Source organism: Crocodylus siamensis, chromosome 6 (assembly GCF_052110815.1).
Source record: "Crocodylus siamensis isolate JL-2025a chromosome 6, ASM5211081v1, whole genome shotgun sequence".
NCBI lineage: Eukaryota > Metazoa > Chordata > Crocodylia > Crocodylidae > Crocodylus > Crocodylus siamensis.
The window spans coordinates 82,644,271-82,670,426 of NC_143400.1; the positions used below are offsets into that span (position 1 = coordinate 82,644,271).

The 26,156-nt window shown below is 43.1% G+C and overlaps 1 protein-coding gene across 10 annotated transcripts in view; it reads left to right on the plus strand.

The window, feature by feature from the left end:
- The window catches only part of LOC149863074 (uncharacterized), a 347,984-nt gene that overhangs the window by 221,277 nt on the left and 100,551 nt on the right, over window positions 1-26,156 (plus strand). For 6 of the 10 annotated variants that reach the window (XR_016443055.1, XM_090052663.1, XM_090052666.1 and 3 more), the window contains 2 exons: window positions 4,587-4,709; window positions 18,439-18,564. Coding sequence is in view for 9 of the 10 variants with exons in the window: in XM_090052663.1 (XP_089908789.1) it covers window positions 4,587-4,709; window positions 18,439-18,564 (249 nt within the window). In the remaining variant the exon portion in view is untranslated. Of the gene's footprint in view, window positions 1-2,247; window positions 2,371-4,586; window positions 4,710-18,438; window positions 18,565-26,156 lie in introns of those variants that run through there. The other 4 variants (XM_090052665.1, XM_090052669.1, XM_090052668.1 and 1 more) reach the window with 2 other exon arrangements.

Consider the following 26,156-nt stretch of genomic DNA (forward strand, 5'->3'; position numbering starts at 1 on the left):
GCCTAAAACTAATGTAAAGTAGTGTGATGTATGTTATGTTCACTTCGTGAAACAACAGCTCTTATCACACTTAAACATCCTTTAGAGGTACATGATGTGGCCTGCCAGCTCCTCTGTAATTCTGTATTGGATCAGCTTTATCAAGAGCTGCAAAATAAGTAAGGATATGAAAAACAAAATAGTGAGTAAAATTACTCTTCCTTCCCCAAATGCTGTGTGACTGTGAGACTGAGCATGTTCCTACACATGCCATCCAGGCTCCTGTGGTATGCATACTGAAAGCATAGATTCAGTGACTTGCTCTTAGGTGTATTTAATCTTGTTTATTATTGTAAAAATGAGTACAAACAAGGCAGCCCAGAAACCACAAGATCAGTCATAAGCATAGAAACGATAATAAAGAATGGACAAACGAGTATTTCTTTAACTGAGGGTCAATCAGAAATCATCTGTCTTATGAACTGCTCTCAAGGAATTTCATATCAAAGGGCACCTTGAAATGAATCAGCAATAACTTGTGGAAATTTAACAGATGGAGAAAGATGAGGAAAGGATGATGCTCAGAAGTGCAAGTGAACTGCTGAGCAAAACCATGTTTCTGTGTGTCACCAACTCCGAAGCAGATACACGAGGAAGTCTCTGTCTTGCAAGCAAAATCAAAGCATCTGGATGCCCTTTTACCGCTAATGACCTTGTGAAAAATTGCATGTTGTTAGCTTGTGAAGAGGTCAGTCCTGACAAAGTCAAAATTTGAAGAAGTGCTTCTTTCAAGAATAGCTGCACAGCAGAGGGTACGTATTATTGCTGAAATCCTCACTCAGCAATTCTCAAAAGCTTACAGAGAGCTCCAGGACTGTTGAATATAGCCTTGATAGAAGTAGCGATAATGAAGACAGAGCCTAGTTACTGATTTCATCTGCAGAGTAAACTAAAAGTTTTGACGTCATTCAAGAACTGGTATTCTCTGCGTGGGCATATCACTGGTGTCAGCCTGTGACAAAAAGTACACAAGACCTTACATTTTAAAAGGAAAATCTTGCTGGGATTTGTGTGGATAGAGCCCCAGTATAGTAAGGAGTAAAAACTGAGCTGCGGCCTCATAGATGCAAGCTGGCAAAGAGATTGTAAGGAAGGAAGTTGGGCTGAAGTGCCTCTAGCACACCCAAAGCACTCTGGAAGCCACCGCTCTTCAGCCTTCCCTATTATAAGGAGTGTATCCACACTTTGTGTGGACTTACTTATGGTATAAGGTATGAAACTGCTGTATATTGTTGCAGTTATTCTCATACAGAAAAGAAAATAGCTAACTATATAACTATATCAAGAGGAGGCATTGTTACAGTAGTATAAATGTGTCTATGCCAGGTCTTTTACTAGAATAACTGTATTTTGTTTAAAATAAAAATAAAACAAGCATAGTAGGCAAAGTTTTCAAACCTAGACCAAGCTTTTAGGTTACCATCTGTTCCTCAGAATGCTTCACAGACAAAATAATTAGGACTTTCTTTTTTTTCTGTAACCTGGGACAAAGGTGTTCCCTATTCCTTAGATGTAAGAGATGCTGAGGAGCTGCTGTGTCCTACATTTTCCTGCTGTAACTGTAGTCCTCAAAGGAATCTATCAACATTTATTCTGTAAGAGGTTGGTCCTATAGAGAAAGCCTTAGAGTAAAGGGATTACCCATACCCAGCTCATTGATCTTACCTATTTTCCCCTGCTACATGGCACGTGGGGGAGCAGTTAAGAAAAGCTCTTACACAGAGCACCTGAGACTCAATCTTTTGTTTGTCCCTGAATAGATTCACGCTTCTGAACTTGCTGGTGGCAAAGATACTTTTGAAATTTTTTTTTTCAATTAACTTGCTTATTAAACGCAAAAGATTTTGACTAAGATTTTAAAACAAAAGACACCTAAAATTAAGTTGCTAAATGCTTCTTTTAGCACCCGAATAGATTGCCTGATTGTGAAGGGACCCAGCAGCCCCCCATAGCAGGTGAGCAGGCAGTTCTAGAAATACTGAAGCATCATAAAAGAGAAGTTAATGGGTGAGAGTGTTAGGATGTACGTAGATAAGTAGGGACCCAGCTGAAAAGATTGCTAAAGTTATTCTGATATGAAAAGTGCAGAGCCATTTGGTGAATCAAACCATTTACCTAAGTAGCTAGTAGCTAACCACTGTTTCTCATTTTTTGTAAATCTTGGTCCTTGTATATTTACTTTCTTTTATTTAATCCCATTTTAAATAGGTAGAGAATTCCCAGAAACTTTTGTGTCCTGTAGAAACAATGTTTTTCCATTGCTTACCTGAGAATTCACCATTAAGACGACGATTAATGAAAAACACTGCTATAATATAATATAACAAAAATGTAAGTCTTGCAGTTCAGGCACCTCCTAATTTTATTTTCCTTAATCCTTTTTATTTTCTTGTTAGGTCTTCAGCATAGTTTTAAAAAATGTTTCTGGCAGCTGTTTTCTGGAGTTTTATTTCTTCCTGCTACTTTTTAACAGTAACTGGAATGTGGTTTATTGGGCTGATAAGACTATCCTTGTAACAGTAGCTTCTAAGTATGGCACAATGACTTTACAGTTTCTGAAGATTTTTTCCCCTTTAGAATAGGACAGTCTAATTGTCATGATGTTTTGTTATCATCATTGAAGAAAAAGCCCAAGTCTTTACATGAAAGAATTCTTAACAAATCATTGTGTAATACACAAGGTGATGGATAGCAGGCACTGTTCATGGTTTATGTTTCAAACAACTTCTGCTAATAAGGGAAAGAGTCCAGATGTCTCTGAGCAGAAGCACATTATATATGATCTGAAGTCTAATAAAACAGTGTATTGGGGAAAGTGAAAAAGTCATGCATGTAAGCAAGTGGTCTGAATTTAAAAACTAGTCAGTGCTTTAGTTTAGATGAATGAATTTCATATGTAAACTATTAACACTGAACCTTATAAATACATTTCACTGGGATCAGGAGAAACTTGGGAAGTTCTGTGTTTCCAAGGCATCTTTAAAACTTTTTCCATTTCATGTTGTTAGATTTTTTTATTTAATAAACATGAAAGTATTTAAAATGTAAATCATAAAAGCTAAATACAAAGCAGATATCTAGCAGTGCAAATATATCCAGGCACTTCTTTCTTCAAGACCAAACGACAAAACATATTTCACTGGGCTCTCATTTCGGTGATCCTTTGTACTCCACATTGAACTCCAGCTTCCAGTCCTCCAGTAACAGTTAAAGGTTTGTTTCTCTCTGTGGGTTGCATCTTAATTAGCTTGAAACCCGTGCCACTCCCACACACCAACTTTGCATGTGTGGGGGATGGGGAAGCTGGGTAGTCCAAGTGAACGCAAGTCCAGGTCCTGAGCCAGAGTCTCATGAAGTCAATGAAGGGGGTGGGGAAGGGAAATTCAACAACCAAAAAATTCATCTGCCTCCCAATGGACTGTGATGATGTTGAGAGCAGTGGCATCAATATGAGAATCTGTTGCCGTTTAAGCTAAGCCCGTTTTAATGGAAACATGTAGGAGTTGGTAGACGGTTCCCTGCTTCATGCTAATTTCATGCTTTGTGTTGGATATCAGAGACTCTTGGAGAGGCCACTTGAGAATGGAAAGGAGTAAAAAGGAGCACAAAGAACATCTGTTACAGATCAAGGAGTCCGGGAAGATGAGCAGCAAGAGCGTGCTCCTGCTTCAGTTTAATGCTGAATTTTATATTTATTTCAGCAGTCTCCAATTAGGAAAAAAACATTGGAAGTAGTATACTTAGCTGAGATAGTCAAAGCCTAACTATGTTTTCTCACATCATTTTTTCCCTCCCATGTCAGTCCTGTTCCTCAGTACCCACAGGGTCACCAGTTAGAAGAGTTTAGGGCCTGACACAGAAGAAAATCTTCATATGCTAGAGTTGGACAAATACCAGATGTTTATCCAGTGGTGAATGTGAGCTCAGATGTGTTAGGTTGCAGAAAGTCTCTCCTAACTTTTTTTCCCTGTCCCCAAGAAAGCATCTGTATCACAGAGCTGTTTAATTATCAAGTGCTTAAGAAGTATAAAGTGGCTGGGCAATGCTTGCTCTCATGACTGATGGAACTGTAATGAACACAGTAAAACTTCCATCCTCTATGGTTTGTTTACAACACAGAAGCCGACAAGATCAAAGTAGTAAAGATTAGCAGCAACATAGGGTAAGGATTACATTATGTACGTGATCTATACTGTCCATGACAAATAGGCTAGGTGCAGGCATTCAAAAAGCCTGAGGCAGAATCAGTCTAAGTTACGCCATTTTCTGTAAGCAGCGTAGTTTAAATTGGTACTGAACAGAATTACCTTGGTAAAGGGGGCGAATCTTAGACTGGGTTCTACCAATTTTAAACCAGTCTGTGTGCGCTATACTTCCGTTCTGTTCTGGCTCTAGACCAGTTTTGTGCCAAACTTCTGTTCTGTTACAAATGTGGACCAGTTTCCAATCACTTATGCTGGTAAGAGTGTAATATCTATACCTGGTTACAGTATACAGCTTCTCTGAGGTTGACATGGTAATCTCAGTCATCTATCTTCCTTCTCTAGATGTTGATGAATGTGTGATAGTGAATGGAGGCTGCCAACAGAGCTGCGTTAACATTCAGGGCTCCTTCTTTTGTGAATGCACTATGGGATACAGGCTCCATGCCGATGGACGCACCTGCATAAGTAAGTGAACATTACAATAGTCTAAGACCTGTTATAGTGGAAAGAAATGTACCAGTGTAGAAAAAAGGGCACATTATATTTTTTGCAGTAAAGTTGTCACTGAGAAAATACAGATGTTATAGACTTCCTGCATCGTGGTTAGCTGAAATTCAGGGGATTACAGGTTGGTCAGAAAGACAGAGAAATGTATAATGGTGTCAGACATTTCTCCAGTGCTTTCCTGCTTCTTTAGAAAGGATGTACTGAGACTTCCATTCCTGAACACAGCAGGAATCAAACAAAAAGAGACGGGATTTTTGCTTGGTGTTACAAGCTCTTTTTCCAGCTGACACGTATCCCTAACATTTTCTTCTTCAGCTTTCCTTGGGGGCATTGTTTCCTTGTTTCTTCTCACCAGGCCCTTGGTTTTTCTGCCTCTACTTCTCCAGTGTTTTCTGCTTTTCTCTTTCCCTTTCTTTGTTCTTTCTGCCCTTTCTTTTCACAGAAGCAGTCATACAAAGAATGGCTAATCAAGCCTGTACACCCACTTGTGCCTTTCTTGGGGGCAGATGCTGCTGTTTGGTTTTAGAAAGTCACTTCAATTGTCCTACAACACACAAAAGTGAAGTTAAAGAGATTTTAACCCTCGCCATAACAATATAACGATCGTTTATTTTAAACTGCTACAATTAGTCACACCTATGATAGGTAGGGTTACCAGCTTTAGCTGTGGTCCCTTGAGACCTCACAAGTTATGCTGTGTAAACCAACATGAAGTACAGAATGTCAAACAGGAGGTTACCTTTACCTGCATTAAAAGCCATGAAGAGGTCAGGCAGGGTGATGATGAAGTATAGAATCACAGAATCATAGAAGTCGGGCCGGAAGGGACCTTGTAGATCTTCAAGTCCGACCCCCGCCTGGGCAGGAGAAAAACTGGGCTCAAATGACTCCAGCCAGGTAGGCATGGAGCCTCTTCTTAAAGACCCCCAGGGTAGGAGCCAGCACCACTTCCCTTGGAAGTTGGTTCCAGCTCCTAGCCGCCCTGACTGTGAAGTCGTTCTTGCGGATGTCTAATCTAAACCTCCTCTCCAACAACTTGTGGCCGTTATTCCTTGTCATGCCAGGGGGCGCTAGGGGAAACAAGGCCTCCCCCAAACCCTTCTGATCCCCCCCTAGTGAGTTTATAGACAGACACCAGGTCCCCCCTCAGCCTTCTCTCATGAAGGCTGAACAGGTTCAGGTCCCGCAGTCTCTCATTGTAGGGTCTGCCCTGTAGTCCCCGGATCATGCGGGTGGCCCTCCCCTGGACCCTCTCCATGTTGTCCACATCTCTCCTGAAATCGGGCGCACAGAACTGGACGCAGTATCCAGCTGTGGCCTGACCAGTGTTGCATAGGAGGGCAGGATCACCTCCTTGGCCCTAGTTGAGATGCACCTGTGGATGCACGACAAGGTGCAGTTAGCCCTGCCAACTGTGACCTCTCATTGTCGACCCATGTTCATCTTGGAGTCAGTAATGACTCCAAGATCCCTTTCTGCCTCCATGCTCTCAAGAAGGGAGTTTCCCATCTTATAAGCGTGCCGCTGGTTACTGCTGCCCAAGTGCAGCACCCTGCACTTGTCAGTATTGAAACGCATCCTGTTTTTGCTAGCCCACCCCTGTAACCTATCCAGGTCTTGCTGCAGTCTTTCCCTCCCTACTAGCATGCTCACCTCACCCCAAATTTTGGTATCATCAGCGAATTTAAACAGGTTGCTTTTTATCCCGTCATCCAAATCGCTGATAAAGAAATTGAACAGCGCGGGCCCAAGGACCAAGCCCTGGGGGACTCTGCTGCCCACTTCTCCCCAGGTCAAATATGACCCATCCACCAACCCCTCTGAGTGCGACCCTTCAGCCAGTCTGCAATCCATCTGACTGTGCAGGCATCAGTGCCACAGTCACCCAATTTTTTAATGAGGGTGGGGTGGGAGACAGTGTCAAAGGCCTTGCTGAAATCCAGAAAGACTACATCCGCGGCAATACCTGCATTCAATGCTTTTGTGACCTGATCATGAAAGGCAGTCAGGTTGATCTGACGTGACCTGCCCCTAATGAAACCATGCTGGTTGCCCTTGAGCATCATCCCTGAGTCCCATCACAGGTGTGCTCCATGATGATCTTCTCAAAGAGTTTCCCTAGGATTGAGGTAAGACTGACGGGCCTATAGTTGCCCAGGTCCTCCCTCCTGCCTTTTTTAAAGATGGGGACCACGCTGGCTATCTTCCAATCATCTGGCACCTATGTAGAGTAGAGGCTCTATGATATGGCCAGAAAGAAGCTGTTACCAACATGGTGAGAGGAACTCTGATGGATCATACGCTAGTTTGGAGGGGACCCAGGATGAAAGAGAGAAACATTTGTAAGGCAACATTTGTAAACTGCTGGCTAGATGAGTTTAAAAATAAAGAGAGATCATGATAGATAAACCAGTAGCTAGGGCTTTTAGTTGCTTTGGGATCCTCTGCATAGAGTTATGAGCTCTTTAGATACATCCCCCTAAGTCAACTTTGACTTGTGCTGACTACATAAATTACCAACCTTCCCTTTACTACTTGTCTCTTCCTTAATGACTACTTTGTTTTCATGTTTTATATAAAAGTATTTGGCTGCTTCAAGATCTCTCAAAACACTAGGTTATATTTGTTTGTTGTTTTGTTTTGAATCTTATACACAGAGCGCTTTGGGATGAATACTCGATGTACTCAGTTCTAATCACAGCCATATGACACAGTGTTTAACTTTTGCTGATCCTTCTAACTTACAACATGGAGGTCTGTGTTCATAAAGCCTCTTTCCTTGCAGTTGGCTGATGACTAATGATACTGCAAATCTTTGATCCACTCTGGAGAGCTCTTTGTTCCATTCATAGCCATATGAACACCTCAGTCTGTTCCTCTTCTAAAATTGCCTTTAAATTTCAAAGTCACTCTCTTATATGAACTCCTTGATCTGCTGTAGTCCTGCTTGTCATGAAGATATAACACACAGAAGTAACACTGAGTGTAAGACCTCAATTTGCTCAGCCAACAAAGGCAATATTTTACTACTCTGTACCAGAAGAGCCAAATCAAAAAAACCCAAATAGCTGAAAAACAAATGCATTGATTTCTCTTTGCTTTAACTGCTGTTAAAGGCTCCAGATTACAGCTTTCCTCCTCCTTCCCATTTTCTGATTGCACAGCTTATTTTATCCATGGTGCTTTGGTTACTGCAGTCATTCCAGGCAGAGCATGGACAGTGACAGTTCTATTGTCCCTTCTCCTCTCTGACCCAAAGGGCTCTTATCTTGGCAGGGGAGGATGGATGAGTGTCCAGAGCATAACCAACCGTTGCCTCTCTAGCAGACTACCGACTATGGTCATGTGCCAGTTATGATCATTATTTTTAATGGAATCCAACAGGACCTGCCTTGGCACAACCACATTCTTTTCACTTATTCAGCAAACAAGTCAGGTAGCAAGCTCTTATCGTTGGAGAGAGCGTTCTTCCATTGTTGTATTTGTGCTTATCATGTCTATTATAATAGTACCTGGAGGCCAGCTGACAAATCCCCATTGTGCTAGAAACTATATACAGGGTAACAGACCCTTAGGAGTGTACAGTCTAACTAGACAAAAGGTAGCAAAGGCGTAGCCCATCCACGCAGAGTGAACGATCTGGAAGGGCATCGTATCTGATGCTAGCGAATATCACATGGGTTCCACAGCTGGTTTTGCTTCTATTTTCAGTGAAGTATTTCTAATTCAAGGAAGAGAAAGGGTTGTGTGGAGATCAAGAGAAAGAGCACAAGCAGGGTGGTGCAAACAGCTAATCAGCACAAGGGAGACAACATTCAAATCGAAAAAGCAGAAGGCCAATCTGATGACATTATCAATGTTTGTCAGTTCCTGCTTAAGCTGCTCTGCAGGCTTCAGTCTGTGGCTGGTTACCCCCTGTAGTTTCTTTCTCAAAGGCCACATGATTCGGTTTAAGAATGGCACTTTTAATTTAAGGGTCTTAAAATAGCATATTGTGTCTGACGGGCAACTAGCAATTAACACATTCCCTTATGTTCTGCCAAGAGTCCAGACTGTATTGCAGGATGTGCTTATGTATTTATTTTTAATGTTACATAAATGCTAAGAACTACGACCTTATGCTCTTCAGAGATTTAGTCAAAGGCCCAGATTCTGCTCTCTTTTGTACATATACTTCAGCCATGAAGCTATGTAGGAATATAAACCAGTGTAGAAATTTAATCCTCAGACTGGAGACAAAGTTTATATCATATTCTTGGTTTTACTGGTATAAATCCACTGATTAAAGTACAAAGCTACTGCTGATATAGACTCATGTAAATTAACTCACCGTGGGACCCCATATCTCATTTAGTTGATGTAAATGCAATACTAAGGTTTACATTTGTTGAAAGGATTAGCAGATTTTGGCATTAAAAAAGAAACCCTGGGTTTTCAGCTTTGGACGTTCTGTACTAATATACATCTGTGCAGTTACATGTCTTGTTAAAAAATCAGAAGATATTGTCCCTCTACCTCCGTGAAACTACCACAGATAAGTCAAATAGCAGTTGTCAAACTCTCTAGAAGGGATTAAAATGTTGTGTTAAATCCAAAAATTAGGGGAGAAGAAGAAGATTAATATATTATTTTTTTATATATGACAAAAACAGCCCAATTCATGATGGCAGTGGCACATCTGCTGAATTCATTCACTGATGTTCTTTTCTTTGTTTCAGCTTTTGCATGAAGTCGCTTGGGTGTGCTTTAAGAACTGCCAAATGTATCATTGATCATTTCTAATATTATCACAGCAATAATTTTACCAGCATAACAAAACAAACACAAAGTGTCCCATTATGCAGGATGTGGGAGGGATTTTCAGTGAACCTAGAATTAGCCAAATCCACTTTTTTGCTAGCATAAATCTTCAATAGTGATAGGTTTACCTCTGAATTATTCCACTGTCAGTGAGAGCAGAATTTAGCCATAGTGGAAACAGAATTTTGTGCTAGGGAAAGGTGTGACTAGTGATTCCCCCCCCCCCCCCAACACTCTAGTTTGAAGAAAAATACCATCTGAGTAATATACACAAAGTTATCCTGCAAATATTCAGAAGTTTAAAATAATTTACTTGGGACTTACTCAAACCTTTTTTATTCACTCTCTGTGAACACCAGTTTTCTACTGGCACAAATAATCATGTAAAGAGGGTTTCTCAACCACATGCATGAGTCTTCTGGAACTGATTTTTCAGCTCACACATTCAAGTATTCTCAACAAAAGCATTCAAAATCTTATCTTGACTACTGTCATAACTTCCATTTGTCTCATCTTAAGTATTCCATGGGAGAGACACGAATCCAGAAATGAATGAGGAAAATGACCAGATGCTGATAAATTTACATATGAAAAAATACAGTGATAGCAGATACACATTATTGAGATTGAAAAGATGAAAGAATGTTTCATTTAAACTATTTAAGCAAGGTAAAAAAATACATTAGATACAATACCTATGGCCAAACACTAACCGACAGGAGTTAGGATGGGGTGTAGGTTGTAGCCATGTTGGTCTAAGGACATAGGCAGATAAGGTTCTTTGGGTGAATCTGGTATCTTTTATTAGACCAACTTAAATAGTTGGAAAACAGTTATTAAGCAAGCTTTCAGGTTCAAAACCCATTTGTCAGGCTAAGGAAGTTTCAGCAGTTGGTGCATGCTCTTCCTGGATGGAATGAAAAGTAAAGAAGCCAGAGGCTGGGCTGGTGTGCAGGCAAAATAGACAGTCAGTGAAGGTGTAGATTGAGGAGTCAGTGGATGAGAGACTGGTTCGGGGTTGGGGGAAGGGGGGGAGAGAGAGAAGGGGGATAAATAGTGGAAAGATACCTGGGGAGTCAGATGTCAGGCAGGTTATAATGTGTCATAAATCCAATGTCTATATTTAGTCCATGATTTTTAGTACCCAGGAAGTTGATGAAGTGCAGTTCATAGACTCGTCTCTGGGAAGTGTTTTGTAAGTTTCCTTTGAGGATCAGGACTGAGAGGTTGGAGAGAGAGAGAGAGTGGTTTTCTTGTGAGAAATGTGCCCCCACAGGTGATTGGGTATTCCTGTCTTCGAGAGGTTTCCAGTGTGTGTTCATTCTGGTGCGCAGTTGTTGTTTGGTCTCTCCTATGTATTTTCCATCGGGCATTTGGTGCATTGGATGAGATGTATTACATTTCTGGAGGTGCAGCTGTAAGATCTGGGAATGCTGATGGCTCTGTTGTGGGGTGTAGTCATTGTGAGGGTGGTGGAGATGTGCTGGCAGGTTTTGCATTGCTTGTCATGGCATGGTCTGGACCTAATTTGGTGTGTTCTGGGCCTGAGGAAGTTTGCTTCTGGTGGCGAGGTTCGGTGCTTGTTTGGAGGCTAGGATGGGTAGCTCTGGCAAGATCTCTTTAAGAATAGGGTCTCTTTCTAGTATGGGTTGCAATTGTTTGAGAATTTTCCGTACAGGTTTGAGGGAGGGGTGATATGTGATAACCAGCGGTATGTGATTTGTGGGGGGGGTTTCTTCTGTACTGCAGCAATTCTTCATGTGGTGTCTGGGTGGCTCTTTCAAACGTGCGATCTGTCTCTCTGGAGGAGTGTCCTTGTTGGGTGAAAGCCTTTTTAGGATTGGTAAGGTGACAATCCCGGGTGTTCTCCCCAGAGTTAGGAAGAAACTTTTCCTATTAAAATGGTATCCATCCAGGGTCATCCATTATAGGGATTCTGGCACCTTTTTCTGAAACATCTGGTATTAGCTGAAGTCAAAGGAAGGACACTGCTCTAGATGGACTGCTGCTTTGATCTGCTATAACAATTCATAAATAAATATGTGAGCACTCATCTGATCAGGAAGTAGAAGCAATAATGTGTGTTTCTAAACATTTCACGTCTAAGCAAAATATCTAGAGTTTCAAAACATGTGTAACAATATTTCTTCCGTAAGTGTGAATGCATTAGAAGAAATAGTGACCTGTTCATGGCTATTTAAGCAGAAAAAAAAGTTATGTTCTACAACTAAAATTGTTTATAGAAAATCTCAGCTGTAGAAATATGAAACCAACCTTCTTTTACACAAAATCTTCCAGGATGAACCTAAACCAAATTTTATGTCATATTCACTTTTTCTCCCCAATAGTTTTCTTTGGCAATTTTGCATTTCCAGGACTGAAAGTGCAAAATAGTAAGCTTTTAATGTACACACAGGAAGATCTGGGCAGGGGGAGGGGGAGCAGTGGCATGGATGCACCCCTTTTTCAGTCGAACATGCCACAGGAGCAATGGCCAGGGACATTTTTTAAGTCTCAGAGGTAAGCTAGAATCCTTCCCATCCTGCCTCCCCCCCTTCCCCCACCCCGAGTCAGAGCTCGGCAGGATTCCCCCCCACGCCTGCCCACACAAACAGTATTTCATCTGCAGCAGCACTGTCCAGAGCCTCTCCTGCTTGCTCCAGCCAGGCTTTATGTGGAGCTAGTGGCAGCAATGGATGCAACCCTCCCTGCTCGATCCTCCCCCAGGTATTCCCTGTCAGCCCAGGAGCAGGCATGGGGAAGGGAAGCCCCACTGCTGCCACTCTCTGTAGCTGAGTCCGGAGGGAGCAGGGCACAAGCAGCTCTGGAGCATCGCCTTCCTCCAGCTCCATCTTCTGGGGCAGTTGTCCCAGGCGCCTGCGGAGGGTTTAGGATTGAGAGTGTGGTTGGGGGTAGAAAGGTAAGAAAGATTTATTGACTTAAGAAAAACACAGCTACGCGTAACAACAAGACAAACGATGACAGACGAAAGCAATTCATGTCGGCAACTTATCAGCAGTCCCTCTGATGCCTGATACACTGCAAGCTTCTCTTTCCACAAAGTTCAGCAAGGTCAGGTGTCCCCCAACAGTGCTGTCTGAGGGGTACCGGGAAGGACCCTGGAATTCAGTTCTTGGGCTCCTTGGGGTCCACAGACCCACTGATCCAGGCAACAGCTAACTAATCCTTTTCACAGAGCTGCATCTTCCTTCTGAATGGTTTCCAACTATTCCAGCTAATTTATAGCTTCTGAAGGACACTGATAATGTACGACCACTTAGATTCTTTTTTCTTCAACTGTCTTTAGACTGACCAATAGCAGTACAAGCCTTGCATTCCTTTGATAAGGTAATTTTAACTGTGCCACAGGGCCTTACTACTTCTAGGCTTTGATAAATTTACTAGGCCTTACTTTATACGAGGCTTCACTACATCTTAAACTATAATTAGGCTTTTAGCAACAACTTATAGCTTAATATCTAAACAAATACAGAAAAACACTTGGTCTAATCTTCATAGAGCCTTCAGCAAGCACTTTTATCACACAGACATACTTTTCAGCTGCCACAGGCAGTGGCAGCAGTTGGGAGGGGAGGAAGCCTGTTGCTGAGCACAGAAAGGAAGGGAGAGGGGAGGAAAGATTTTTACCTGCTTGAGGGGCTTTTGAACAATTCCCCGCTACTGCTCCTGCAACACAGTCTGCCCACCCATGTGTATATAGGGGTGGAAACAGAGGGTGCAGCCACCCCTGCAGCACTGGTCACTGATACCATACCCCTTTTAATGAAATCCTGGATCACCCCATATACATATGGGTGGATAATATATATATATCAGCCTGGAAGTCCTCCTTAAGCAAACAGAAGTGTACTCTCAAAAGATTTGCAGCCAATTTTTTGCATATGCAAGGTACTAGGCGAAGCTTTTAATTAGCATCCAGGTTCTTAGGTGCTTTACTGAACAGAGCACTGCTGGAGTTTTCCTGTCTGTTCTTTATGCTGGACCCCATCTATTAGTATTTCATAAAAGAAATACTGGGGTTCAAAAGCGCGTATAACCTCTTCTATACCTATTCTAGAGCCTATAATATACCGGCAGATAGAATTTTTTTTTTACTTTTAAACCTTTATTATACAGATATTAAAACAAATGGTGAAAGTGCAAAGGCATGTGGCCCTCCCAGGGGTCAAGCATGAGACACTTGTCAACAACAAAAGATGCCATGTTGCCGGAGATTTTCTTCCATTTCTGTTAATACAGTTTGGCAAAATCAAACATTTTGTAAAATAGGGTGCCCTGGTAATTTATAAATGGGATATAGAAATATAGTCTTCTATCTGGAGTTCGTTGAACAGTGATACTTTGGGTTTTTCTCTAATCTCATTTTGGCCTAAAACTTCCTGCATTTATTTGTTTCCCTGTAGTTCTTTGTCCTACACATCTCCCTTTGTGTACTGCATTCATTTCCAAGTGCTCACCAAGCTCAACCTTTCTTATGGGTTAGATAGTTAAAATGAGAAAAGATGTTAATATCTAATTACTTCTTTTATTTCTTCTACCCTGAAGATGTAAAATGTATAAGTATTTGCATTAAAGTTCAACTAACTGGTGACTGAAATATGGAAAGTGAAACAGTCAACCAGGCCTTTTACTTTGGTTCTAGGTTGTGTTTTCATGCTGTTGTAAATCCACTAACTTCATTAGCATTTATTCTTTTTAAAACTAGTAGAAATGAAAGTAGAAGATGGCATGTACACCTTATGCCAGTTGTTACCTCTTATTTCTGATCATTTTGCTTAAGCTGTCAGGATCCATTTTTGGTTTGTGGGGCCTTTTTTGCACTAGGGTTAACAATAAAGGAGTGGAAAAAGACAGATTGCCTATGAAACTATACATGAAGGTTTGCTATCTTGCCTAGAACAAGTGGTGGGTCCTTCAGGTGGCAACTAGGACACCATGGTTAGGGGTACCATGAATAAAGTTTTGCTGTGGCATGAGGGGGATCGATCAGAGATGAAAAGAAAAAGAGGCTTCCCTTTTCCCTCGTTCCTCTCCTCTTTCAAAATAAAATTCTACAGCAAAGAGCATATAGAAAGAAATGAAAAGGACCCTTCTAACTGAGCTGGACTTCTCTGGTATCAAACCTGGAAAATAACTTCACAGAGGTATCTGCAACACAGGCTGGATCAGGCTGCTCTCTGATCTTGCTAACCCCAATTAAAAATTCAGACTCAAACCCCCAAAATCATGAGTCTTTTTGGATTGCTTTTATTTGTTTACTAGTTTTTTGAGTCCTAATAGCACACTCGGGTCAAGTTTTCTAGCTTTTCTTTACAACCACTAAGATTAAGTTATTTTGTGAAAATGCAAGCTAATCAAATAGTTCTGTGAACACAGAAGCTGAAGCTTATTGAAAATTATCATGAGATTTCCAGTAAAATAGTGCATATTGGCAAAGCTTCAAAAGTTTGCGCTTCTGTTCTGAATCTTTATCCTCATTCAGGGTCAGAATGTCTTCCCTCACCACATACATCCTTAGATTAATATGCAAGCTTTTTTGTCTCAGAATCCCAGCCCAAAAGTCCTGCTCTTTAGACTCGCTGCCTACCAATACCAGGCTCAGAAGTTTCCCCCTCCTGCAACTCAAGTCATAGATTTCATAGATTTCATAGACATCAGGGCTGGAAGGGACCTCGGGAGATGATCGAGTCCAGCCCCCCGCCCAAAGGGCAGGAAGTCAGCTGGGGTCATAGGATCCCAGCAAGATAAGCATCCAATTTACTCTTGAAGGTGTTCAATGTAGGTGCTTGAACCACCTCCGCTGGCAGACTGTTCCAGACCTTGGGGGCTCGGACAGTAAAGAAATTCTTCCTTATGTTCAGCCTGAAACGGTCTTGCAGGAGTTTGTGACCGTTCGACCTCGTCACCCCTTGGGGCGCTCTGGTGAACAGACGTTCCCCCAGATCCTGGTGGTCACCCCTGATAAACTTATAGGTGGCCATCAGATCACCCCTGAGCCTGCGCTTTTCCAGGCTAAAGAGTCCCATGTCTCTCAGCCTATCATCGTAAGATCTGTTTTCCTGACCTCTGATCATGCGCGTGGCTCTCCTCTGGACTCTTTCAAGCTTCTCCACATCCTTTTTGAATTGTGGAGCCCAAAATTGGACGCAGTACTCCAGCTGCGGCCTCACCAAGGCCGAGTACAAGGGGAGAATGACGTTCCAGGATTTGCTCGAGAAGCATCTATGGATGCAAGCCAGCATTTTGGTCTCTTTGCTAGCCGCAGCATCGCACTGCAGGCTCATGTTCATCTTGTGGTCAATGATGACCCCCAAGTCTCTTTCTTTTGTAGTGCTATCTAACGTAGCACTGCCGAGCCTATAAGGAAGCTGCAGGTTTTTCCTCCCAAGGTGGAGGACCTTGCATTTTTTGGTGTTAAACACCATGAGGTTCTTGTCTGCCCATTTGCTGAGCTTGTCCAGGTCAGCCTGGATCACCCGCCTATCTTCGGGTGTGGATGCTTTGCCCCAAAGTTTGGTGTCATCGGGGAACTTGGCCAGTCCACTCCTGACTCCAGTGCTCCAATGTCCACATCATTAATGAAGATGTTGAACAGTATGGGTCCCAGGACAGAGCCTTGAGGGACCCCACTGGTCACAGGGCACCATGATGAGTGACTGCCATCAATTACAACCCTCTGGGTCTGACCACGGAGCCAGTTTCCCAGCCAGCGGATCGTGGTGGAGCCAAGGCCACAACTGGGCAGTTTGGCCAAGAGGTGATCATGGGATACCAGATCAAAAGCTTTTTTGAAGTCAAGATATATGACATCGATCTCTTCTCCCTTGTCCAGGTGATAGGTCACCTGGTCATAGAAGGAAATGAGATTGGTCAAACAAGACCTACCCGCAACAAACCCGTGCTGGCTATCCCTTAGGATGTTAGCCTCGGCCAGTCCCTCAAGGATGGCCTCCTTAATAAACTTTTCTAAGATCTTCCCCAGGAAGTCAGGCTAATGGGCCTGTAGTTAGCCGGATCCACTCTCCTCCCTTTCTTGAAGATTGGCACCACATTGGCCTTCTTCCAGTCTTCGGGCACTACACCAGAGCACCAGGAGTTTTCAAAGATCCGTGCCAGGGGCTGGGCTATGACGCTTGCCAGCTCCTTGAGTACCCTGGGGTGCAGATTGTCAGGGCCGGCTGACTTGAAGGTATCCAGCTTCTCAAGGTGTTCCTTCACGAGGTCAGCATTGATGGAGGGTAGGGGATCCCCATCACCCGGATCTCCCTGTCCCATAGCAGGCATGGGCATCCCATGGGACTGATGAAAGACTGACGCAAAGTACCTATTTAATAGGTTGGCTTTTTCCTGGGCGTCAGTTGTTCAGTTGCCCCATCTGGTTTAGCAGGGGTCCAACGTTGCCCTTGCTTTTCCTCCGGCTCCCCACATATCTGAAAAAGGACTTTTTGTTGTTCTTGATGCCTGAAGCTAGTTGGAGTTCAGTTGCAGCCTTGGCTTTCCTGGTTTGGTCCCTGCAGGACTGGACCAGTGCAGAATAATCCTCCTTGGAGGTGAATCCCGTCCTCCATCCTTTGTAGGCTTTCCTTTTTAGCCGCAGGAGGTCCGTAAGGTCCCTGGAGAGCCAGGGGGGCTGCTGTGCCTTCTTGCTGCCTTTCCTCCGTGTTGGAATAGATTTAGCTTGTGCATTGAGGATCGCTTCCTTGAGAAGCAACCACTCTTCTTGAACTCCCATCTCCCTGGGGTCATGATCCCTGAGGGCCTGACCAACAAGCCTCTTGAGCTTGTCAAAGTTGGCTTTTCTGAAGTCAAGGACTTCTGTCTTCCTTCCTCAGCTTCTGTCACTGCTGCCTCTGAAAAAGCAAGCGCAACACCTGTACTAATATGTGCAGCCCTAAACTCTGCCTCTGTGTCCTGTATTCTGGTCTTAATTTATAGCAGGACTGAATAGTCATTCTGTAAAATGAACTTTTAGATATGCATTTAAAAGGAAAGGTAAGCTTTGAGCACTGATTGTGTCATGTCCTCTTTTAAGTTGTGGGAACCCAGCTCTAGGCTTGAAAGCATCTGCAGCTTGCTAGTGAGTTCCTCCAAGGCCAAGGTCAGAGCAAAAGAGACTTGCATAAATGTACAATTTAGAGAAATTAAGTCTCCTTGAATCCAGTGGCATACATGAAGACTCCCCTTGTAGTGTTTGCTGTGGTGCTGTGTGATGTTTGAGGACAATAACAGCACAGTATATAGGGCATATACAGGCAGTCCTCGGACGTACAACACAGTTGGTTCCTGAAACTGCGTTGAAACGTTGTGACTCAGAACCGGTTTTCCGATAGGAAGCAATGTTAAAAATGGGGGATTGGTTCCTGAACCAAGGCCTGATACCCTATTTTCACCAAAAAAGAACTCAGAATTTTGTACTCAATCAATTATAGAGAAGTAATATAGCTATATTAATGTATTTATATTGTAAATATCAATCATATTGATTTGGAAGGACTTCTTTGAGGTGACTTTGCTGGACTTTTTGAAGGGTTCTTGGCTGGAGTCTTCTCAGGAGTCTCGGCTGCAGTTTTGTCTGGAGTCTTGTCTTCTTTCTTAAAGAAAGTGCCCAAGGAAGTTTGGACAAATGTTCTCCAGAGAGATGAGCGATACAGCAAACTTGTTCACTGATGTGGTGTCATGTCAGATTAAGTGTTGTAAAGTCAAAACTGATGTCGAAGTTGAAACAGGGTGTCAATTTATAAATGTTGTAAGTGGGAAACATTGTAAGTTGAGGGCTGCCTGTACTACAATGTATGTTTCAGTCTGATCCAAAAAGAAAATATTTGGGCTTTCTGACATCTCTTTGTTAATTCTTCCCTGGGTTTAGCTGTCAATTCCTGCACTGTCAACAATGGTGGCTGTGAACAAGAGTGCATTCAGATCACCGAAGACCACTACAGGTGCCAGTGCCAGCCAGGCTACCAACTGCAGAGAAATGGCAAGCACTGTGAAAGTAAGACCTACAGCACTTGACCTAAGCACATAGTTTGAACAGTAGAATGCCATTGTGTCCTTTCATACATTTGCACGTTGGGCAATGTCTTTTTTACAACATATTTCATACCTTGCTTGCCAGAAACATCTGTAGGTTTTCACTCATCAACTGAATTAAATGCATGTTTTGCAGTGCCTGATTTACTTTTGTTAACTTTCTGGAAACACGTTATCCACTAAAAATACCCCTGATTGTTGTGGACACATTTCAAAATGTTGATTTAGTCTGGAAGCTTAGTCACTTTGAATCCAAATGTGTATTTACTCAGAAAGACATACCTAATGAGGTTCATACAATATTTTAGTCTTTATAAGATACGGCCTTTGTCAGTAATCACTGTCCAATTCACTTATCCTCCATTTTAGGTTACCAAACAAAACTGTCTGATAAATAAAACTAAACCAGGTTTTGTTTAAACTTAAGCAAGGGTTAACAAATTCACCAGGTCTCAGTGTAGAGAAAATGCATGCTATAGTTTTATAGATGAGTAGAGCTGAACATATATATGCCATGCATACATAGAATAACTATGGTGGGTCAAACTGGACACCAGCCCTGGGTGCTGACTTGGAGGGAGCTCCAGCATCTCTCCCTTTCCCCTCACAGGAGTCTTTTTCACGGCAGGGGTAGCCTGCCCATAGGAGCCAGACAAGCAGCTGCATGCCATGTGGTATACCTGTGGGGGAAGGGTGAGCAAGGTGAGTGCAATGCTTCTCCAGTGGTTAGAATAATTCCATTCCCACCTACTCCACCTTTGCCCTCTAGTGCAATACCTCACTATACTTCTGGGGCCCAATCTTGTGGCCTTACTAAGGCACCAAGTCAAAAATTACCATCATGAATCAATTCCATATAGTTCTGGTTCTTCACTGAGATTGCAGTGTGCTTAGTCCTGAAATCTTGTGGTAAGAGTTTTGTCTAACGTTTTGGCCTTCCAACTTTCTGTCTACACAGAGCTGAAGAGTAGATTTGAATCTGATAGACTAACTAAATTAGAGATATATATGCAGCATAAGCTTTCATCATTGGTTACAAAGCTTCCTCACTTGCATTGATGAGCTCTATTTGACTCAAGAAGTCCATGGGCCAGCAAGAGGTAAGATGCTGCTGAATCTGGTACTGGCCAAAGAGGATGAACTAGTTAGTGACCTGAGGATCGAAGGGAAGCTTGGTAACAGTGGTCACAAGTTGATCACTTTCTCTCTCCGTTGCAAAACTGGCAAATCAGTCAACCATGCAGAAATCCTTGACTTTAGGAAAGCTAATTTTCACGACTTCAGGAGGTTGGTTGTTGAGGCCCTGAGAAATCATGGTCTAAAGGGGAGGAGAATCCACAATGAGTGATCGCTCCTTAAGGACGTGATCCTAAAAGCACAAGGGAAGTCTGTTCCCGCCCATAGGAAAGATAGCAAAAGGGCTGGGAGATCCCCTTGGCTCAATAGGGAACTCATGGACCTCCTGAATCTGAAAAAAGAAGCTTATAAAGGATGGAAGTTAGGAACTACCAGTAAGGAGGATTATACAGCATTGACCTGCACCTGTAGGGAATAGACCAGAAAAGCCAAAGCTGAAACCATACTCAAACTGCCTATGGGAATCAAGAACAATAAAAAGTCCTTCTTTAAATATGTGGGAAGTCGGAAAAAGACCAAGGACAACACCTGGCCCTTGCTGACCCAAATAGGGCAGCTGACAACCAGCACCCAGGAAAAAGCTAATCTCCTTCAAGAAAAGAAAGAAGAAAGGTCAGGGGAACTTCAGGCCAATCAGTTTGACCTCAGTCCCTGGAAAGATCTTGGAAAAAACCATCAACAACAGGGTAATGGAAGGCAATGTTTTGAGAGATACCCACAATGAAGCCATGTTGGCTAGGTCTTGCCTGGTCATTTCCTTCTATGACCAGGTGGTGCATCACTAGGATGAAGGAGAAGAGGTTGTTGTCATATATTTAGATTTCAGAAAAGTCTTTGACTTCGTCTCCCAAGATCTTCTCATGGTAAAATTGGGGAACTTCAGCCTCGACAACCTTACAGTCTGATGGCTGAGGAGCTGGCTCTGTGGTTGGACCCAGAAAGTGATAGTCGCTGGAACCGAGTCAGCATTGTGCATGGTGACCAGTGGTGTTCCCCAGGGCTCAGTACTCGGACTCAGTACTCTTTAATATATTCATAAATGATCTGGATTCAGAAGTGGACTGGCTAAGTTTGCAGACAACACCAAATTATCGGGAAATGCGGTCACTCTAGAGGATAGGCTAGTAATTCAGGCTGACCTGAACAGGCTCGCAAAGTGGGCCTGATGACATTCAACACTTGATGACATTCAAAACCTGATGACATTCAACACAGAGCAATACAAGGAGAAAAAAACCCACATCAACCCACATCATACTTACAGGCTTGGCAGTGCTACACTCACTAGCACCACGACTGAAAGAGATTTAAGGTTCATGATTGACCACAAGATGCACATGAGCCACCAATGCAATGCAGCCAGCAAAGCAAACAAAACTCTGGCTTGCATCTACTGATGAATCTTAAGCAAAACCTACGTAGTCATCCTCCTGCTTTACTTGGCTTTAGTGAGCTCGCACCTGGAGTACTGAATCCAAGTCTGGGCTCCACACTTTAGAAAGGATGTGGAGAAGCTTGAGAGAGTCCAGAGGAGAGCCAAGCATATGATTAGAGTAGAAGAGAACAAGCATTATGAAGAGAAGTTGAGAGTCATGGAACTCCTCAGACTGGATAAGCAAAGGCTCAGGGGTGACTTGGTGGCAGGCTATAAGTATAGAAGGGGTGTGCATGAAGAACTGTGAGAATGTCTGTTCACCAGGGCACCCCAAGGGAAGACAAGGTCAAATTGCTGGAAGAGCATTTTAAACTATACATAAGGAAAAACTTCTTTACTGTCCAAGTCTCCAGAGTCTGGAACAGACTCCCCCCAGAAGTGGTGCAAGCACCTACTCTGGATACCTTTAAAAAACACATGGATGCTCAGGTCATCACAGAACACCTGGCAAAGCTCTTTCAAAATTTGTGATGCACAGGGGAAATCTCTGAGGATTGGAAAAGGGCCAACACTGTGCCCATCTTCAAGAAGGGGAAGAGGGAAGACATGGGCAATTATAGGCCAGTCAGCCTAACCTCTATCCCAGGGAAAATCCTGGAAAAGTTCATTAATGAATCTATGTGTGATACGCTCACAGAAGGTAAGATTCTGAATGACAGTTAGCATGGCTTTGTCATGGGTAGGTCTTGTCTTACCAGTCTTATCTCCTTCTACAACCAGGTCTCTCACCACCTGGACAGGGGAGACAAGGAGACAAGGTAGACGTTATATACCTAGAATTCCAAAAGGCTTTTGATCTAGTATCAGAATATGCCTTGTGGGAAAACTGGAAGATTGTGGGCTCAGCTGCTTGACGGTTCAGTGGGTGGGAAACTGGCTACACAGTAGGGAGTTCTTATGAACAGATCTGTGTCATCCTGGTGCAAAGTGGCCAGTGGCATCCCTCAGGGGTTTGTGCTTGGACCGGTGCTTTTCAACATCTTTAGCAATCATTTGGATGGGAGAGTGAAAAGCCTGCTGGCCAAGTTCACGGACAACACCAAGTTATGGGGCAGTGTGGTCATGCCAGAAGATTGGTTGCAGATACAGGTGGACCTGGACAGGCTAGAGAGTTGGGCAGACCGGAACCAGACGAAGTTTAACACTTCCAAGTGTAAGGTGCTCCTTCTGGGGGCAAAAAGCCCTCAGCATACATACAGGCTTGCTGGTGACAGCTTGACTTACACCACAGCCGAAAGGGACCTAGGGTAACTATTGACCATCGCATGAATATGAGCCATCAGTGTGATGCAGAGGCCAGAAGAGCAAATAACACACTGGCATGCATCTCGTGTAAAACTAAGGAAGTGATACTGCCACTGTACTTAGCATTGGAGAGACTGCAGTTGGAGTACTGTGTCCAGTTGTGGGTGCCGCACTTCAATAAGGATATGGAAGAACTTGAGATGGTCCAGAAAAGAGCCACCCGTATGATCAGGGACTTGCAAAGCAAGCCATACGAGGAAAGGCTGAGGGACTTGGGTGTCTTTAGCCTAAAGAAGAGAAGGTTGCGAGGGGACTTGATAATGGCTTACTGCTATGTCAGAGTGCATCGGGAGCTTGGTGAACCACTGTTCACTAGGGCACCCCTGGGGAAGACCAGGACCAATGGCTACAAACTCCTGAAAGGCCGTTCAGGCTTAATACTTGGAAAAACTCCTTCAAAGTCAGGGTGTCCAAACTGTGGAATAAACTCCCTCCAGAAGTGTTGCAGTCACCTACCTTGGTGGTTTTCAAGAGAAAACCGAACAGTCACTGGGATCACTTGACCCCAGTTGACTTCCTGCCTAGAACAGGGTGGCTGGACCTGATGATCTGCAAGGTTTCTTCTGGCCCCTAACAATCTATGAATTTATTAATCTTGCTGGGGTGATCTGACCCCAGCTGACTTCCTGTCCCTTGGGCAGGGGGCTGGACCTGATGATTTCACAAGGTCCCTTCCAGCCCTACTGTTTATGAAATCTGGAGCTTGCTTTGTCAGGTGCTGTGAAAGTATGTGCATACCTCTAATTTAGTTAGTCTATATGGTGCAAAATTGCCCTGTCTTCTGCTTGACTTCAAACTAACATGGTTACCTATGTCTCTGTACACAGAGAAAGTACATAGTTCCTTCCAAATCTGATTTTTTGCATTGTTTAAGACAGTGGTGCTCCACCTTTTTGCCCTGTGGGCCAGATGAATGGCACAGAGCTGGTCCATGAGCTGGATCTGGCCCCATGCACTGAGAACAGGCACTGATGTCCCATGCCACCCCCCACCCTCCAGGATTGAGCACTGTCCCACCACAAGGCACTGGGATAGGGCCCTATACCACCCAGGGGAGGACAAGGAGCAATAGCAATAAACTATTAGATGATGGTTTCAGGCTGGATGTAAGGAAAAACATCTTCACATTAAGGGAGACCAGAATCTGGAATAGACTTCCCAAGGAGGTGGTACGGTCCCCAACCTTGGAAGTCTTCAAGAGGAGACTGGACAGACACCTTGGTGGGAGCATTTGATCTCAGCAGTATTACCGCCCAGAGCAGGGGAGGTTGGACTTGATCTTTTGAGATCCCTTCCTGACCTTAATTTCTATGATTCTGTGTTCCCAATCTAGCATGCAGAGCCATTTTACCAGGCCTTCAGGGTCAGAGGTATAGGGATATGGCAGGGTGCCTGGGGCAAAGCAAAAACAGTGACTTCCACTTGCCACTTCAGCTGCTTTTTTCACCACACCCACTCCCCAAATTTTGCTACAGGGCAGTTGCCCATAGTACCCCAGCAGTGGATCAGTAGAGGGGTACAGGGATGCAATTCTACCCCTGTTTGATTCCTGCTTCACTCAAATTGTAAAGCCAGCTGCCCTAGAGGGGAAGCAACATTCCTAGTGAGGGAATCATTTGACTTTGACTCACCATAATCTACCTCCTAATCTTTCTTCATTCCATAGGTGTCAATGACACCACCTCCTTTTCAGTGATCTTGAGATTCCATTAAACAACGTGTCCTTTCTTCTGCAATTTTGTTACCTGTTAGCCATTCCTGGTAATAGCAGTCTTCTATTTCACAGCCCTACAGACTGTTTGTTGCTCTTTCTAAAAACCTTAACCCAGGTGTGGTTCCTAACTCAGGAATATTAACTCAGGTGAATATGACTGAAAATGAAATGTTGGATGCACTGTCAAGGTGCTCAAGCAGGCTAGATTTTGTTTTACAAACCTGAACAAGAGATGTCCATTTAACTATAATGACTACAGAAGTAATAAAGTAATTTCTTTTAACTATTTTTGCCTAGTTCATTGTGTTTTTTAAGCTTTATAGATTATCTATCAAATTAGTGTGCATTTCTATAACATTATACTTATTTTTGCTTTGATCTTAAAATGAATTATGTAGCACTGGGCCCCTACTGTATTAGTAAATCTTCTAGTATCTCTTTAATTGGAAAAAAGTACTGTATTTACTTGATTCCAAGATGAGGCGAGAGGAGGACAAGCAGCAGGAGCAAGCTATTTGACCTCACACCACCTAATGCCCCCCACTTCCTGCCTCCCTGCTGCAGTTGGGGGGGAGGATTTAAGACAACCCTCCAATAATTTGATTCTATACATGGAAAATTGTAACATTTATTAATTTCCCATGTATAGAATCTAATTATTGGGGGGGGTTATCTTAAATGTAGGGTCGCCTTGGATTTGGGTAAATATGTTATGTGCTGTGTTATATGTGATGATACACCATACTACCTACATCCCCCGCCTTTCAAAATCCTAGATTCATCCATATCTCTCCCTTTGTCCCACCCCATTACGCCAAGGTGCAGGGCTCCTGAGATATCCAGAAATTTAGCAGCAAGGAGCAGCAATTAATGTTCCCAGTGCTCTCATCTTACCAATATTTCATACCTGTGGGAGAGCCCTCTGGGCTCTCAGGCCAGGGGTTGAACACTCTCGGATAGTTTGTACACAGCAGCACACCTGCATTTGTGCAGGAGGTTGGATTAGATGACCACAATTCTTAGTCTTTCTTACTCTTTTCCAGACAGCCCCATGACAAAGGATGGGGGCTACATAATTTTATTGAGCTTCAGAGAGAGAGAAAGATCCATATAGAAAAGAGTTATCCCAGGAAACATCAAAACCATTGATTGCTATCGCACATGCTTAACACATTTCTCTTGGGAAACCAGTAACAGGCAAAAATTGGCATAACACTCAAGAACACAAGCCTGTCTTGCATCTTGACGGCAGCCCAGGCCAGATGCTTGAGAGAGAGGTTCAAGAAACCACATAATGGAATTGCCTGATCACAGGGGACATTTCTTCTTCCTGAGGCAGCTAATGGTTGCCTTATGTCTTGAGGATTTCTGCCCCTTACAAACTTTTATCCTAAGGAACTTCCAACATAGCTATTATTTTTATTAAAATTGCTATGTTTTACTAAATTCTTCCCTGCAATTTGTTGCTTGGATGTTGTCATGTTAGAGAATATTACTAGTTTTACTGTATGTTGTAATCATTCTTAAATTAAAGCTTTACATACCCTAGCATTCTTAATAATATACAGGTTAAAACAGATGCTGTTTGGCAGCGGTTCCATTTAGTTTACCCTAAAATAAAATTCAGCAAAAAAGTTCAGCTTTTCCTAGCAGCCAGGGAGCTAGCATTTGCTTGAAGCTAAACCTTTGTAGACAGAGCTGAGTTGTCAGCCATGGAAGTGACATGTAGGATTAAGTGCCAGTATCCCCTGGGGACCCGTTGGCATCCTTGTATTCAGCAGAGAGTTGAAGCTGTCCCTTAGCGGAGAGTTTCATGTCATCAGGTCTCATTCTTAAATTGGCAAGTAGAGTTGAGCAGTTATGCCATTGAGATGCAAAGGAATTAGCATGAACTTGAACCTCTGGCACAGCACCCTCTGCTGGCAGATAAAAGACAGATGTCAGATCACTATCGTATTAAAAG